The 18483-nt window shown below is 35.9% G+C and overlaps 1 protein-coding gene across 1 annotated transcript; it reads left to right on the top strand.

Moving 5' to 3' along the window:
- The first annotated feature begins 1514 nt into the window (after nucleotides 1-1514).
- On the top strand, nucleotides 1515-17719 carry LOC144433314 (hyalin-like). Its single transcript, XM_078121622.1, has 10 exons — nucleotides 1515-1578; nucleotides 9250-9489; nucleotides 9930-10172; nucleotides 10714-10956; nucleotides 11686-11922; nucleotides 12702-12941; nucleotides 13716-13964; nucleotides 14437-14679; nucleotides 15925-16167; nucleotides 17604-17719. The coding sequence occupies exons 1-10, from the start codon at nucleotides 1515-1517 to the stop codon at nucleotides 17717-17719; spliced, it is 2118 nt and encodes a 705-aa protein (XP_077977748.1).
- Nucleotides 17720-18483: the final 764 nt, after the last annotated feature.

Genomic DNA, 18483 nt, shown 5'->3' with positions numbered 1-18483 from the left:
CAAACTTTCATTTCAATTGGTGATAATTGGTTCTCAAATCCCGGGTCGCTGCATCTACGCACAAATTTACCAGCGAACATAAATTCACCCCAAAAACTAGGAACAGCAATTCAATCCTCCAGATATCTATAAAATCTGACTTATATAAATATATAAGTTAATGTGTTAGCACAATTCGATAAAGTGAGTACATGTCCGTTGGTATGAGTTAGCGGACAGGTTTACGATCAAACAATATAAGCGGTAAGCCTATAGCGTCAACAGGTGTGACATCACAAGTATTACTTGTAGAAAGAAGACAATGTCATCTCAGAAAAAAGGAATTATGAACATTTATCAAATGTAATGTGGAGTTACTACCAAACTAAAGAGAGTATGGAGTTTCAATTAGGCAGCATGATGCTTTTTGTGGTCGCACACAATATTGTTGTTATGAATTGCACAAACAACATACAGATATGATCTGACAGTGCAGCATGCATGTAAGGCCAAAAAGAAGTGTGTGGTTCGGGTTAAGCTCAATTTTAGAATAGGTGGGATAGGTCGATTTAAAAAATATATATATATTGTTTTTCATGTGTGAGTGTCTAGTTCAGGTACGGTTATGGTTTCAATATGGTCTCTGTGTTGTTGGTTTCTTCTCATCAGATGTACAACCATTACAGATTGGAAGAGCAGTTTTATATTGCCTTTTTAAATTGATGTTAGTTTCCACACCTCAATCCCAGTGCCACACAAATGTCCTCATCTACTGTCATGGCACAGTTTAGGTCCGGTCTGACAGCGATGGCTTCCCAAACATAATTAAATAGCACTATTTTCTCACAAGACTTCACGATTTTATTATTTTTTCTCGATTATATAAAATCAAGTTTAGAATCGGCAGTGAAAATCTGGGTGGGGTCGGGTAACCGGAACCACACAACTTTTTTTTAGGCTAAATGATATATTTCATTCACCGTAAACGTCGGACGAGACAAGGAAAAAACAACAACACAAAACTGTGATGATATATATATATATATATATATATATATATATATATATATATATATATATATATATATATATATATATATATATATATATATATATATATATACATTTTGTTGGTGTAATTTGTATCAAAAACATTATGTCAGAGGTAAAAAAACACCATGCCGCCTAATTGAAACTCAATACTCTCTCTGATTTGATAGTAAGTAACCAATTAGACTTGTTCATGTGTTTATTGACAGAAAGCTGCATTTCATAATTGTCTGCTAGCGTATTAAGAAACATTCGACGGACCACAAAGGCGCTACTACTTTTGACAAGAACTCGTTCTGCTAAACCGTCTTGTTTCTGTATAATGCTACTTGAAGGTTCCCATTCTATGTAGCGTATACTGTAACAACAATTCATTTTCGACATGAATATAATTATTGTCAGCTTTTACACGTTTTAAAAATTATACTTTTGTTATTGTGGTGGCATTTTTTAGTAGCAGTACGTTTAAGTATAGAAAACAAATCATGGAAGATGAAAGTCTAGCTTGGGGTCGTATTCAGATAGAAGTCTTAGAATATGAGAAATACGGTATGTCTAAAGAAACTACTTAGTGGTGAAGGGATAATGTAGTCTAGTATAAGCGGGAGTGTTTTGTTTCAAGATTGAAATTGGATGAAAAATATCAGCCAGCCGTAACATGTGAAGACTTTACATTTTCTGAGCTCTTTAAGCAATTCTTAAAGCGTAGGGGTAATGCTTAATGCAAGTCAAAACTTCATGCTATAATATATCAGATTCTCTGTCATGTGGCGACTTAATCGTATTGTATAATTACTCGTTGAAACGTGGCACGGCTCATTTACCTAACTCTATGCGAATCATTGTCGTAATGCTAATTTTCCTTATTTTCTGAGGCGACTTCGAGTTCGTAAACGTTGTAATAAAAGATGAAGTAATTATTCGCAAGTAAGAAACTCAATTCTTCACATGCTTTCAAATAGTTTACGACATTGTATACCAGTGCCAAGTGGCAAAGTATGACATGGAATAAATTTATTTGCTATGCCTGTTCCTAATAACATAACGAAATTAGCCAGTTAAACAACTGAACGACTCCTTTTTTCATTTTTATATATTTTCATATATAACACTTTTAGCTAGAGAAAACATTTGTCAAGTGGTAGGAATGTAATATTTGATTATGAGAAAAATAAATCCATATTATAAAAACAACATTTTATGGAAACATTGTTATTATCGTTTTACGTTCATACACTAGACTTTCCATTAACGTGTGATCTACCAATCCGACATCCTACATGGTGTTAATCGATATCAGTAAAAGTCCCTGAGTCTATATTACAAAGATGTGTATAGAGCGACTGTTTTCATTAGGTTAAACTTTTGGTAGTTACGTTGTTATTGTAGTTCGAGGTGGCGCGGTGTGGTATTTATCTTTTTTTCTTTGCTCCCTCTCTGTATACCATTCTGTCTTTATTTAGGCCCATGTTTCTCCCAGTTTATGTCGTTCCTGTTAGTGGTCTAAGGTTTCAGTGTCTAGGATTTTTATGACGTTCATATAAACTGAGGTTGAATTGGACAAGGGTTATTTTCGTAATTTGTAATCGTGTGGTTTTATGTTTCTAAATTGTATTAAAAAAACCCGTTGTAATAAAGCCTGCCAAATTATAATTCAGTAGTCTGCCTACTGAGTAATCATTTTATTTTGTAATCCGTAAGAGAACCCGTTTTTCGTAGACGTAAAAGAAAAATGCATACAACTGTACCGTGACTGTGTGACTCTAATTAAAGAACTCAATACAAACTCAACTAAACGCGACCGCCCCACGTACGATGTAAAAATATGTATCATTTAGTTTGCGTGAATCGAAATATGTACTTTATGCAAGCAATAAAACTGCATTCATGACATATAATATCCACTTTTATCCTGGAATACAGTTAATTATGATAGTAACAATAACATACATCGAGCTTCGGTAACACCGATTAGATCTTCGCCCCACGTACGATGTAAAAATATGTATTATTTAGTTTGCGTGAATTGAAATATGTACTTTATATGCAAGCAATGAAACTGCATTCATGACATATGATATCCACTTTTATCCTGGAATACAGTTAATTATGATAGTAACAATAACATATACATCGAGCTTCGGTAACACCGATTAGATCTTCGTGTTTCTTCATTATGTTATTCAGAAATTTGACAACTTAGAACCATTGCAGTAGAAGTAAAATTTGTCTATTCATACCGCACAATTTTGACAACTATAAATTCGACCAAGTGTCTGAGTTAGTCGGTCTCAAGCTGTGCTAAAGCTACTTACTATCAATGGGTTTCTCTATTTATCACAGACTCAGAATGTAATCTTTCACTCTTTAGTGTTTAATTGTAAAGTAAATTGTTGATATGGGCAAGTAAGGCTGGCTATAGGCTACTACACATATTACGTTCAATAAACACACCCATGTAATAAACTAACAACTTTCACTGAAAACTGTGAACTCAGTGCATGGCTGTTGAGTGTGTACGTAGTGATGTATTCGAGAGCGAGAGATTCGTCTAATTAACAATTTGAATGTCTTTATCGTGATTAATGACAGTATACTGTATTATTTTAAACAGAGGAACTCATCGCAAGTTGGTAGTTTTAGATAGCTTGTGACAGGGAAACTATGATGGTTGAAAGAATTGTTTTGTATATGGGTAAACAATATTTGGAAGTAAAGACAGACTTGTTAAGTTTCTTGTATTTACAGAGCATTGCCTTAATTTTGTCATAAGGTTTTCTCGACCCGGACTTGTTTCGTCTCTGTAATAAAATATGTGTACGACCCATTGTTTAATTTTAAATTACCTTTTTTTAAAAGTAGGAGAGTAACATAAATCATATTTACTTATTGATGAATTGTAACAGTTTTGTCAATAATTTACACTAGAAAATTGAAGTTTCCCCTATTAGTTTCGGTTTTTCAAACGGAATTATTCAATGCATAGCCCCGAAGTAGGAAAATGAGTCACTAGAATCTATCACAGAAGAATGACATCCACTAATAGCAATGGGATAAAATACCAAGACTTTGAAAGTAAACACCGCTGTAAAAGATAAGTCGTGATAAAGAAATCGGGACTCATTAACTCATAGCATATAATGACAATGCTGTTGAAATTGTATCTATGAAGCCAGGGTTTACAAGACACATAAAAAAGACGATATACAAATATTTACCGACGAGAAATTGGGAAAAAGAAATGTCTGTAACACCCACAGACGCTTGTGTCTCGAGATATGTTTCAGAATATGTTAAAATATTGATAATGTTGATGTATTTGGCCGATAATATGTGAAAGGGGTAAAATAGCGATAGGATCGACTATAAAGTCCACATAGTACTGTTTATACCTACAAGCAGTGTGTGGACTTATCCCTTCACATGTTATCAGCCAAATACACCAATATTTTATCATATTTTATCATCAATATTTTATCATATCAATATCATATCAATATTTTATCATATTCTATATATCATATATTATATATCATATTCATATTTTATCATATTCTGAAACATATCTCGGGACACAAGTGTCTAATAAGTTAACACCGCAGGTGCTCGTGAAGTTGCTATATCATACAGAGCTACGACAGTCAGGTCGTCAGGCCGAACAGCGAGCTACGTGTACGTATAGTAGCTTGCTGTTCGCGGTCTGACGGTCGCTATACATAGTTCGCTGTTCGGTCTGACGGCCTCACTGTCGCAGTTCTTTATGATATTGATATCAACTTCACGAGCACCTGTGGTATCACAACGAAATTAATAAACCAAAACTACGGCATGTTCAAACTGTCGTTACATTTAAGTTACTTTTTCGATACCGTTAATACGCTTTGCATCATTAAGAGCATTCATGATAAAGGGGAGCTATACTTCAGAAAATATGCTTAGGTATTGCGTTCTGGAGAGTTATATCAGGATTTCACATCACATAAATTTCGTTCGATTGCCAAGAAACACCAAATTGAAGCTCCTTTTCACTCTATTTTTGTTTTAGTGATATACCGTTTCATCACAGGTCTTAGCAGACATGAATATTTAGTTGATGAACATTGAATATCCATGACTCCTGAGTGATTATTTTCCTTTGTATAAACTTATGGATAAACTCGACCTCTACGTAGCATGTACAGTCTCTAAATATTTGTATTTTAACATCTTTCATTGAATATATGGATTGTTGTCATCAAGAAAAAAAAAATACTCCAGTGACAGCTAGTGCAAATTTAAATATTAGTTTTGTTTGTAGGGATATTTTAACATTATACCAGTTCTGTTGGTATGTACAAAAGGTGCACACATTTCGGGTACGAATTCATACCAGGTAATTCATAAACTTATTGTCTTATGTTCAAAATGGTTTCTGACCCCCAAAGTTTACTCAGCTCATAATAATTTTATCGATACGAAGCCGTAAATCGAATGTCCTTCATGACTGTTCTACCTGACCTGTGTTTCAAAGTTTATGCCATGTCTCTTTGCATTGCTTCGGGTGATCTAACAATTTTAATTTAATTGCTTCCTCGCTTCTGTTGTTTTCTTATATCAGCAAGGGAATGCATATTATCATTTAGAGAAAATACGTCACCATGGAAACGAAATACATAGTGTTGCAAAGACATCGATGCCGTACAAATTACACCACAAACTGAGCCCCAGAAGTGTAATACACATAGGTACCATTCGAATTGTCCATGGATTATGTATTCTTAATTCTTTCCAATATGCCAAGGTAGACTATACCCTCGTTATTAGTGTTATATCAATCGTAACAATTATATTTCCTTCAAAATAAAGGACAATGGCTTCAGAAAAAACTATAATGTAATACGCTAAAAGAAACCAGTAAATTAACATTTTGAATAGTGATGTAAGAATAGTAAAGTAGTTGACGCTGCAATGAAATATTGAATTCATACATTATTGAAATTTCAAATCATTTCATCTTGAAAGTGTGTGACGAATATAAAGCAATCCAATTTACAGTCATCCTTTCATTATTTATCATCCTATACTCATTTTATTCAATATGCTAATGAGGCTATATCAATGACATAACATGAAAAAACATATTCCTATGAAAAGACTGAAGAGATTCGGTGTGTATCACTGTAATCCCCCTCTCCTCAACTACATATTATACACAACCTATGTAAAGTCTTCTCTCTTTCGGTACTGCTAATGGCCGGTACATCTCACGATTGTACTGGTCTGATACAGGTCACAGTAAAATTCACTGTCTTATCCTGTTTATGGCAATGGTGTATATCGTCGTAAAACCTCAAGAGTGCGTCTCTTAAATAGAGAGGAACAGTGATGGACTGTGTTCGAGACTTGGTCAATGTATACATTATTTTTACACACGCTTAATTAATTGGAGAACATTGTGCAAAGTCTAAGGTGTGGCAGGCAGATGCGTAAACTTTATGGGTTGCTGAATAGTGCGTAATTTTATGATGGACAATGAGATAATGGACAATTTCATTCTAATCGATTAACTAGATTGTGAACAGTTTAAAAGATGATGAACGAGTTTTCCAACACTTTCATTTTGTTCAAGTGTCCTGTTATGTTAACCTTTTGAAACTTCAATCTACAGAACCGTACATATAGTATTTGTAATGAGTGTTTCTTTCATCAAATATTACTGACTAACACAACATTACGATCACTCAAAGACTCAATTTCATTCTAATCGATTAACTAGATTGTGAACAGTTTAAAAGATGATGAACGAGTTTTCCAACACTTTCATTTTGTTCAAGTGTCCTGTTATGTTAACCTTTTGAAACTTCAATCTACAGAACCGTACATATAGTATTTGTAATGAGTATTTCTTTCATCAAATATTACTGACTAACACAACATTACGATCACTCAAAGACTCAATTTCATTCTAATCGATTAACTAGATTGTGAACAGTTTAAAAGATGATGAACGAGTTTTCCAACACTTTCATTTTGTTCAAGTGTCCTGTTATGTTAACCTTTTGAAACTTCAATCTACAGAACCGTACATATAGTATTTGTAATGAGTGTTTCTTTCATCAAATATTACTGACTAACACAACATTGCGATCACTCAAAGACTTCATGTCTCCGATGAAGTCTTTGTATATGTGCATTCAAGTATGCATGTACTTTGTAAGGTAATAGCAATTAGTATATGATTCATTGCATCTTGTGACATTCAGTCGTAAACGACATATTGTGGAACTGCCATTTGCTAATTATCTTCAATGAATATATCGTCGTAAACCCTCAAGACCACTTTGCAGCAATGCCAGAACACGTACGAACCTTTTGCGGCAGTGCTAGAGTGCGTAGCTGAAATATTACTATACCCCTAACTCCCCAAAAAGCGCACATTTTGGCCAAATGAATTCCTGTATTAGCTTGTCACAAATTGTGACCACACCATTGTGAATTAACTGTATTATCAATGGCAGTGACCATTTACTGATAGTTACAGTACGGATCGTCACAATTTTGGCATTTAATAGATTTAGCAGGACAGTTTTGGGATAAACGGCGTGTGTTATTTTGTCCCAGCAAAAGCTAAAGTTATACTTTGAATTCTTAAGAGCTTTTACACTTTTTGTCAAGAATGTCGTCCATATTGTCCTGCAACTCTCAACGTTTTTTTTTGAAAAAATGATATACACTAGTAAAAATTCCTCCAGCAAAAATCGCTTCATAACAATAATTGCTTGGTTCTGGTTACCCGACTCCACCTAGTTTTTCACTGTCGGCCATATAAACGTCTTTTTTTTACATATTCGAGAAAAAAATAGTAAAATCGCAAAAATTGGATGCAGAAACTGACATCAACTTAAACAAAATAAAACTACTCTTCCAATCTGTAATGGTTACGTTGTACATCTGATGAGAAGAAATAAATAACACGGAGACCATTTAGAAAACAGTGGAAAACCAGAACTAAACACTCACACATGCATAACATACAATAAAATAAGATAAAAAATCTACCTACCCCACCTATTCTAAAATTGAGAGTAATCGGAATCACACAATTTTTTTATTAGGCCTTATCTTCAAAGTATCGTTTAATCATTATATTGATCGTTTCTCTTGTGTTTGTGGTAATACCGGGAACCGCACCCAACCTCTACGTTTTCATGATGCGGGTAAGGAAAATTGTCTGTTACGATACGGGTAAGGAAAATTGTCTGTTACGATGCGGGTAAGGACAATTGTCTGCACGTTACTCAGTCACTGGGAAATGATGTAGAAGCCGTCAAACGAGACTAGTTGGGTAGTAGCGACTAAGCAGCGCGCGACACATCACCTTCCACCATCTTCCATCGTTATCAAAAACTGGAATATTGAAGCTAGGCAGGCGGAATGTTTGGAGTAATCCTCGATACCTAGCTCAAAACACAAAACTTACAGGTTTGTGATGGCCGAACACATCGAGGTAACTATTGGAGAGGTCACACCAACATTATGCCACATCTATAGTCAGAGGTCTATATACCCCAATATTCTCCGGTGTACAATATTTAATTTGCATTTGGTCATTACAAAGCTGGGAGTGAGAAAATACCTCACACACATATCAAACGGTCCTTTTTCAGGGCCACCTCATCGCTAAAAACAAGAAAGAATATATGTACCCTACGCCTATTCAAAGTGCACATCATATGTTCCCCCTTTAGTGATCTTTAACAATTCATTGAGATTGATGTGAGTGAAGAATATGGAAAACGGGACGAGTTAGCCGCTGTTCTATTGAGGGCGTACTTTCATCACTGAAAAAAGCTTTTTCGCATGAACAATATAACGTATGTAACATAGTAACGGTATCGGCTATGAACGTCTGCACGTTGCACTTTTTCCAAAAAAATATTTTCTCCAGTACATCAAGCCCCATTTTGGTGTTCGTGCAATCACCACAAATACCCGATGAGACAAAAACGTTTTCAAATTGTACTTATTTGGAATTTCTGAAGATTTTCTGCACTGCGGTCTCTTTTACGATTACTGTCATGTTTAAGGCTAGACTAACTCCCATGATATCATTCTTTTGAGCATCCGTCTCTCTCGTTTTTGACTTGTTTATTGTCGTATAGCTCGCTAAGTGTGTGTGCTATAACATGTGTGCTTCTACTATAACAGCTTCAATCTGTTTTTTTTTCTCATCCAATTTAGATGTTGAGCCACCTGTTCTTAATAACTGTCAGAATATAGACCGGAACACGGACACTGGGCAACCGAACGCGAATGTACTATGGACAGCACCAACTGTGACTGACAATTCAGGAGACAGCCTAATTTCAACATGTGATCATTCACCAGGGTTTTTTGACATCGGTGATACAACTGTAACATGTGAGGCTACAGACTCCTCAAACAACAATGGCCAATGTCAGTTTACTATATCTGTTCAAGGTACGTGTGAGTATAGCTGACCTACCAGTATTGTATGTTAATATTTATGTTACCAGATGGTCCGACCATATATGATGAACGGGCAAAAGCTAGTCAGAGTAGTACCACACCATGGTACAAAACCGCCAGTAGAATTCAGTGTTGTTTAGACCATCCGACGTTCATGTCTGTCTGGCCGCCTGTCACTGACAATGACACACACACGTATACATACATACATACATACATACATACATACATACATACATACATACATACATACATATATACACATACATGCATGCATAATCAGTCAAATAAAAAAAAAATAAAAAAAAAATAAAACAACAACAACACACATCCCCACCCCATCTCCCACACACATGTAAATTGATTTGCTAAACCACTGGACCTCGGAGTAGCTAGAGCTAAACAACCCATTTCTGAATTATACATTTTAGATAATGAGGCTCCAATATTTGATCCCGCCTGTCCCCAAGACATTTCGCAGAATACGGATGCTGGTTCCTCTACTACGACGGTGAATTGGTCCGAACCACAAGCTAAGGATAACACAGGAATACTAACACCAACACGTACATATGAGGGTAACACATTCTCAATTGGTGATACGGTAGTACAGTATTCTGCGGAAGATAACAGTGGTAACCGAGTTTCGTGTGAATTTACTGTTACTGTTACAGGTGAGTAGGAACAGGACTCATACTGTGAAATTCACTGAATTTTAACCTCTTCAAAGCGCCATCAGATGTCATTATTATCATTTTTTTTAATTTCAGGCTCTCAAAAGTTCCTTAAAAGAGAAAAATAGATATAAATGACACGGAAAGTTTGCACAGAAAGTAGGCGTCACAATATACTGCTCACAAATATTAAATTAAACCGAAGGACCAACGGATGCGGAAACCGCCATCAACTTAAAAAGACACTCTAAACGTTAATGTTCTTCCAAATAAAAACAAAACTGAGACCATTTGGAAAACAATGGAAAACCTGAACTAGACACACACAGAAAAATAAATAAATAAAAAATCTACTTACCGCCACCTATTCTAAAATTGAGTGTAACCGGAACCACACAATCTTTTTTATTAGGCCTAATATTTGTATTTGCAAGCATGGTATAAGTAGTATTACATATATGTATGTTTTAATAACCTTACAAAATACATAATCATTTACATGTACACGTAAACCAAACGTGACTTTCATGCTATGTTTCAGATACTGAGGATCCTGTGTTTGAGACCTCCTGCCCTCCAGACATTTACCAAAATACCGATATTGGTTTACCGACTGCCACTGTCACTTGGGAAGTACCAACAGCAATCGATAATTCAGGAGTCGTCGAACTTACACAAACGCCTGGAGGTAACATTTTTGGCATTGGTGAAACGGTGGTTCAGTACGTCGCGGAAGATGACAGTGGTAACTCAATTTCGTGTCAGTTTACTGTCACTGTCAACGGTGAGTGGGAAAAGGATTCATTCCTTAGTTTCAACTTCGCCAAAACTCATTGGAATGTTTAGTGTTGAAATGTGAAGGTTTTCTAAATACAATCTAAAACCGCCCGCGGCAGATTCAGAAATTGATAAATTAGTCTGTAAGATTCATCCTATCATATCAGGTCGCACTGAAGTGGGAAGCCTAAAAGACTGAACAATACGACGTATCTTAGAGTCTACTGACAAACAAAAGTTCAGTAACCTTCGACAGTTGAAAATACATTGCTGAAGATACTGAGAAATAACCAGTTCATGTAATTGTCGTTTGAACGAAGGTGTTTACCAGTGGGCAGTTTAGCCTTAGCACTTATCCATGATCATTCTCGGATATAGATGTTTTGAAAATATCAAGTTAGTTCATCGTCGTAAACTACTACCCCCTTTGAGGTACGATTACCCTCTGCTTGTCAAAATCACCACCCCAGGTAGATTTGACGAATATATGTCATTCTAGGCATATTGCCAAGTCAGTAGGGTTGGAAATTTCATTCCGTCAATGTATTTCGCGAGTCTAGTTTAACGTATTGGTAGGCCACGTTGCTTTTCGATATTCATAGTACATACAATTTCTCGTTGCCATGTATTATGTTACTTTTGACCAACGATGGGCTTACAACTTATCAAAAACTATTTCAAAGCAAACCACACAAACAACACCTTCTTCAACTATTATTGGTTTATAATTTTTTAGACATGGAAGATCCAACAATTACTTGTCCTCCTGACACAACAGTCAACACTGATAGCGCCAAACCGACAGCTGACATGACACAATTGATCGGAACTGCCACCGTCAGCGATAACTTGGGACCAATCACTCCTACCACTGACCCCTTACTGGTACCAATCGGTACATCTACCGTGACTTTCACCGCTACGGATGCCACTGGGAACAGTCAGAGTTGTGACTTTGACGTAACAGTGGAAGGTATAAAAATATGACATTGTATTTCTAGTCCTTCAAGTATTTCATGTCCACTTTGCAGTCTTTGTCATCATTGGCGATATAAACAATTGTTGTTGTTTTTTAACAATCACCAATCTTGTAGACCACCAACTCATATTTGTGATCAGACATTGTCACTAGTCTTTCGCCCTTGGCCTAAAAAAATATACATATCACATAGTATTCTGTACTTCACACACTTGTCGAAAATGAACGTAGAAGATGGTGGTATATGATCCTTTCACTTTCCAATGTAGCAAGACGCGATTTTCTCTATTAAAATGCAATTTATTAACACGTTTTTTGCCACCTCGAGCTCTGTCGAAGTTTACCATTGATAATTGTCCCAAAACAAGCGTTTTCTCGAAATTTGTACCATGGTCAATATATAGTTTTGAAATCCTAAAGACACTTACATTAAAGTGGCCATATGGATGAATTGGCTATTTATCTGGGAATTTCAATTGATAAAACAACTACTACATTTTTTGCCTGGTAATACAATGTGAAAGAACATACATGTATCAAATCCTTGTTTGTAATTCAATAAATTGCAAAACATTGAAAAACGTAGAAAATGTTATTTGTACATACAATAACAAAACTTATAACACTTGGGTTCTTTTACATTGTATATCCAAGAAGAAAAGTACAGTAAGGTTCTTTCATAAATTACAATCTAAAATGAATATCCCTTTGTCATCCATCTAGCGACTTTAATGACGAGTGTGGGGTTTGAATATAGCGTTTCTTTACTTCAGATAAGGAACCTCCCAACCTGACGTGTATACCAGACAAAGTCAGTGACACAGATACTGGAATAGATACAGCCGATGTATCGTGGACTTGGGAACAAGCGACCGATAATTCTGGCTTCACACCTGAAATTGTTCGGAACTTTGAACCTGGTATTTTTCCTATCGGTGTTACTATAATAACGTACAGTGCTACTGATCAATATGGTAACACTGCATCCTGTGACTTCGAAATCACCGTATCTGGTAAGTTTATTTTTGTTGTTGAAAAAAAATCAACTCGATAGATTCAAAGCAATACAAGCAGGCTGCCTAATTGTACAGTTGAAGCTTGTCAAATTTGTAAATGAACTGATTTGTTAGAAGATACTCTGTTTGACTTCATATCATACAGATTAGGAGGCATCGCAAGAATAATACAATTAATTGAAAGCTCCACATGTTTTATTGTATTCCGGTCTTAGTAGCCATGACAAATATCTTCTCCAGGGATAGTTTATTACAGTAATATTGTAGAACATGACAGCCTTGATTCGAGGCTGTAAGTAGTCATCCGATACTGGAGAACGGATCTACATGCATGGATTTCATATTACCACTGGGACATTTTTCTCATCCTTAAAGTTTAATTCTGATGTTACAGTAGCTAGAATGCGATTATATTCACTGACATATATTTTCGGAGTCAGTCTTAGCCAGCTCAAGAGTTTTACTGTCTGCATGTCACGCTATATACAGCCCATTTCTTGTTACCGTTCAGCGGTTCTGTTTAATACACAACAACGCAGAAATTATAAGAAACTGTCAAAATGAAATGACCTACCTTGCCACCGTTCAGACCAGGGATGCGGACGTCAAAACATTGGCACCCACATGTCTGTGTCTAGTTGCTTTCTTAGTGTAGAACAATGTTCATGCAGTTTCCTCTTGGTTTCTGCGTGGTTGTATCAAACAGAACTGCTGCACGGTATTTTGAAACGGCCTGTAACCTTAATTCGACATTCATTAATTACCGATCAGATAATGAGAAACCAAGTATGACCTGTCCTACCAATATCGAAGAAGTGGCTGACAGTGGTGACGACGGGACAACTGTCGACTGGGATGAACCAACAGCTGAAGACAATGCTGATGAGGACGTCAGTGTTGTACTTATGTCGGAAAAAACACCAGGGTCGAAGTTTTTTATTGGAACAGAAACGATCAGATACAAAGCTACAGATGACTATGACAACTTCAGGAAATGCAATTTTGACGTAAAGATAATAGGTAAGGTTAATATTTCTTGATAAAGTAAAAGGCGATAACAGAAATGCAATGAATTAATGCTCAAGGTTTTGGATTTCTCGATCTCGTTGTCTAGGTCAAATGAAAACAATAACAGCTAAAACAAACACAAACAAACAAACAAAGCCACACGTGATCTTATTTTCCTATTAGTTTGTTTTCCCTTCGTGTGCTACCATGCAATATTTGTTTCGCAAAACCAATGCAATATCAAACGTAAAAGCTTATTATTTCTCATTCTTTTTTCATATATATCCTCAGACCTCGAATTAGTTGGTTCAACTCTCACTACCTACAAATTAAGATTTTTTGCCAACTTTCTTAACTTAGTCTTGCTGGGTAATATTTGTTCGCCTGAATGGCATGAGAATAATTTTATACAGATATTTTTATTTAGCAGTCCAAATTAAACATGTACACGTAAACCAAACGTGACTTTCATGCTATGTTTCAGATACTGAGGATCCCGTGTTTGAGACCTCCTGCCCTCCGGACATTTACCAAAATACCGATACTGGTTTACCGACTGCCACTGTTACTTGGGAAGTACCAACAGCAATCGATAATTCAGGAGTCGTCGAACTTACACAAACGCCTGGAGGTAACATTTTTGACATTGGTGAAACCGTGGTTCAGTACGTCGCGGAAGATGATAGTGGTAACTCAATTTCGTGTCAGTTCACTGTCACTGTCAACGGTGAGTAATAGTGATGATTTGTGAGTGATGTTAACTTTTTCAGGGCTAAACTCGTCACCGGAGTCTTAGGCCACAACAATTTTTGACGGTAACGCAATTATATTCTGTCCCGCTATACTCGTTTATGTTTATACATTATATCAAGAACACAATCAGTTGTATTTCATACTTGTCTGATTTTCAAACTGTAGCTTGGACATCTTAACTTCAATCAACAAACTTAGCATTATTATGGACCAGTATTTCATTTAGTGGTCGAAATATTAAGGCTTAGGTTAAGTCTACCGTATTTTCCTCGCGGAAAATGAAATCCGACATTATGATTAAATGAGGTTTACTTTCACCGAAATCGTACATAATACAAACCCTGCACATGTAAAACAATTCAATTGCACCAGAAAAAAGGCGAGAATAGGGAACTTGCAAACCCGTCATGTTGAATGTTACATCATGGGAAATGTGATAATAAATACTAATGAATTGGTATTGTAAACAATATTGTTACATCGTTTGCAACCACGAATTCATAGTTACCCTGACAATTATTGGAGGTTTTTTTTTATTAGTAGCGCCAGATTAGGTATTACGATAACCACAGATAATCCCATAATAGTCCTTTGCATCAGAGCATGCTCAGTCTGGATGGCAACTTCCCTATTACAAGACATTTTAACACTACGCCTGACTCAAGATAAAATTTGATTTTTGGCCGAAAGACTTTACACTAGAAATTACCACTTCCATGTACATTTCCTTTCATGAGATACTCGTATTTGAGAATGACCCCATCTCACAGCCAACTGTGATATTTCATTTTCTCGTTGATATTCTGCGAGAACAGATTAAACTCTCACGGTTAGACTGCGAGTTTTTTATTTCTCGCATTGCTACCGCGAGAATTTATAATCCTGACAAACAGATATATATATATATATATATATATATATATATATATATATATATATATATATATATATATATATATATATATATATATATATATATATATATATATATATATATATATATCAATCATGAATCTCAGGGGACTGCGAGGTTGTAAATTCTTCCACTGTGCTGTGATGTAGGAACTAAAGCTATTTCTCTCAACTTTTAGCTTTGGGAAATAGTTAATACATAACATCCCTTGGAGGTAATAGACGTCTACTATTGCCCTCCGAGTCATAACCAGGCACATAAGTTTATCATATTTCATGCACAACAAAGTCTCGATTCCTTTCACAGATACCGAAAATCCTAACATACAGGGATGTCCTACCAACATTGTTCAAGGAACAGACCCGGGAGAGGCATCAGCTGTGGTTTCGTGGGAATCACCGACCATAACAGACAATTCGGGACTCGCGTCTGTTGACAATAATACTCCACCAGGCAGCACATTTAGAATCAGAACAAAGACCATATGGTACAAGGCAGTAGACATCTACAACAACAAAAACAAGTGTATTTTCACGGTAACTGTATATGGTAAGTTCATTATAATGCACTAGATTTTAGTGATAACCTTATCAAACAGCCAATCCAAGTTTAACGTTTATGACTGACATCATTTCTCATTAATTTTCGTTTTCAAGTGAATATTCACTAAAAACACGGCTTAATATTAGAAATGATATACTACACAATTCTTAATTACTTGGACACTTTTATACTGTGCACAAAAACGTTTTTTTTTTTTTATGAGAAAGACAACATTAGAAGTAATTGGATATGAGATCTTTATCAATGCTGACCAATCATCCCCACTGAGTGACACGATAACAGCTCTCACACACAGTAAAGCAGTCCTTGAAATACAAGGAAAACAGACGTTTCCATCGTCGCAAATCACAACCTCTTTTACGGCACGGATGAAATAACAGCTCTGGTTTGCGACAATGAGACGTTTCCAACCACGCCTCATTTCAATAAGACCGTATTGTCATTTGAAATGGGTAAACCAAACGTAGAGCAAAACCAGTACATAGAATAGACTGAACACTAAAAACAGGGTTGGCCTAACTGAACCAAACTACCCAGGGTTTCATCACAGTTCGTGCTCCGATAGTCAACACAACAGTGTATTGGTTGTCTAGGTGTCGCGTAATGACTCACAGGGAACCCAGGAACCGTGTGACAAACAAAACAAAACGAAACGAAACGAAACAAAACAAACAAACAAACAAACAAACAAACAAACAAATAAATAAATAAATAAATAAATAAATGAATAAATAAATGAATGAATGAATGAATGAATGAATGAATGAATGAATGACAAATGAACAAGCAAACGAACGACAAGTATAGGAACAAATAAAATAATTAAATAAACCAGCAAATAAACAGATACTCGTGGGGGTATACTAGATATGTTTTTTTTTCTATACCATCACTACAAAAGTGTTTTTTATATTATTTAATTATTTTATGTTCCTATACAATTGTCGTGACATTGTCGGAACCAAGGTCATGATCTCCACAACATTATAGTAGTATCTTACCGAACTGTTCCTTTCTTATACCTGTGTGACCCACTCCTCTCCTCATACTACAACTGACAATTAATTCATTACATTGGTTGTCAGTAGCAATTTTGATTGGATACCTAACTCTAACCCTAACCCGAATGGCAGCAATGGGATTTGGAACCGGTGGCAGCGATAGGATGTCAAACCCCCCCCCCCCCCAATAACGCAATGATAGGCAATTCAATGAGTCAAAGTAAAGTGTGACCCTCCCCTAATCCTATATTCTAAATATGCCGATTTGTAAAATGTGACCCCCCCCCCTTAATTCCTCCGCAACGGTAAATACTGTAGGCTCCCTTTATATGACAAATATCGAAGCTGTCCCATCAATGTTAAATGATGAAAAAGTGACTATAATGACTCTAAAAAAATCTCTATAATAAAACTCTGCAGATTATGTAGCAGAACCACAATTCGCTAATGTCCTGCAATGCATAGAGTGTATCGAGGCAAACATAGTTGATACAAAGTTGAAAGTTAACTTTAGGCAAAAAAACTGCTTGGTTTGACACAAACTAAATATGAATGATTGGATGTGACGCACTAAAAGCCTATTTTCATGTACAACGTTGATATTAGAGAGATAACACCGCAAACAAACAAACAGACAAACAAACAAACAAACAAACAAACACACAAACAAACAAACACACACACACAAACAAACAAACAAACAGACAAACAAACAAACAAATAAATAAAATGAATGAACGAACAAGTAAGAATGTTGTACATGTACTTCCAGATGATGAACCACCGTCTATTACTTGCCCTGGGAACCGACAGAAAAATGCAGATTTCAACTCATCTACCACAGCTGTACACTGGACAATGCCTACTCCAGATGATAACTCGGACGACATGAACGATATCAGCCTTACAAGTGATTGGTCATCAGGAGATCTATTTACAATAGGAACAACAACTGTAACGATAAATGCATCGGATACGACTGGCAACATCAACACATGTTCATTTTTTGTCCAAATAATTGGTATGTATGTATGTATGTATGTATGTATGTATGTATGTATGTATGTATGTATGTATAACATGTATGTATGTATGTATGTATGTAGAAAGAAATGCATTAGGAACTAATAAACCAGTCCGTATATATAGCTGTTAAATCCGACGTTTCGAACAAATATTCTTTTTCAAAGGAAAAATCGGCGAGACACAGAAATGCCTGGTCAAAACCCGAACATTTCTAAATATAATGGAACAAAACCGCGCGTGATATATAAACGGTTATACGTGGGATAAGTTCTTA

The sequence above is a fragment of the Glandiceps talaboti genome, chromosome 3 (assembly GCF_964340395.1).
Source record: "Glandiceps talaboti chromosome 3, keGlaTala1.1, whole genome shotgun sequence".
NCBI classification, from domain to species: domain Eukaryota; kingdom Metazoa; phylum Hemichordata; class Enteropneusta; family Spengelidae; genus Glandiceps; species Glandiceps talaboti.
The sequence above is the reverse complement of the archived record's forward strand: the minus strand, read 5'-3'. Positions and strand labels throughout refer to the sequence as shown.

Coding starts and splice junctions, on each gene's coding strand:
- LOC144433314 (XM_078121622.1), top strand. CDS start 1,515: ATGGAAGATGAAAGTCTAGCTTGGGGTCGTATTCAGATAGAAGTCTTA. Junction 10,173..10,713: donor ATTTACTGTTACTGTTACAG/GTGAGTAGGAAC, acceptor GCTATGTTTCAG/ATACTGAGGATCCTGTGTTT. Junction 10,957..11,685: donor GTTTACTGTCACTGTCAACG/GTGAGTGGGAAA, acceptor ATAATTTTTTAG/ACATGGAAGATCCAACAATT.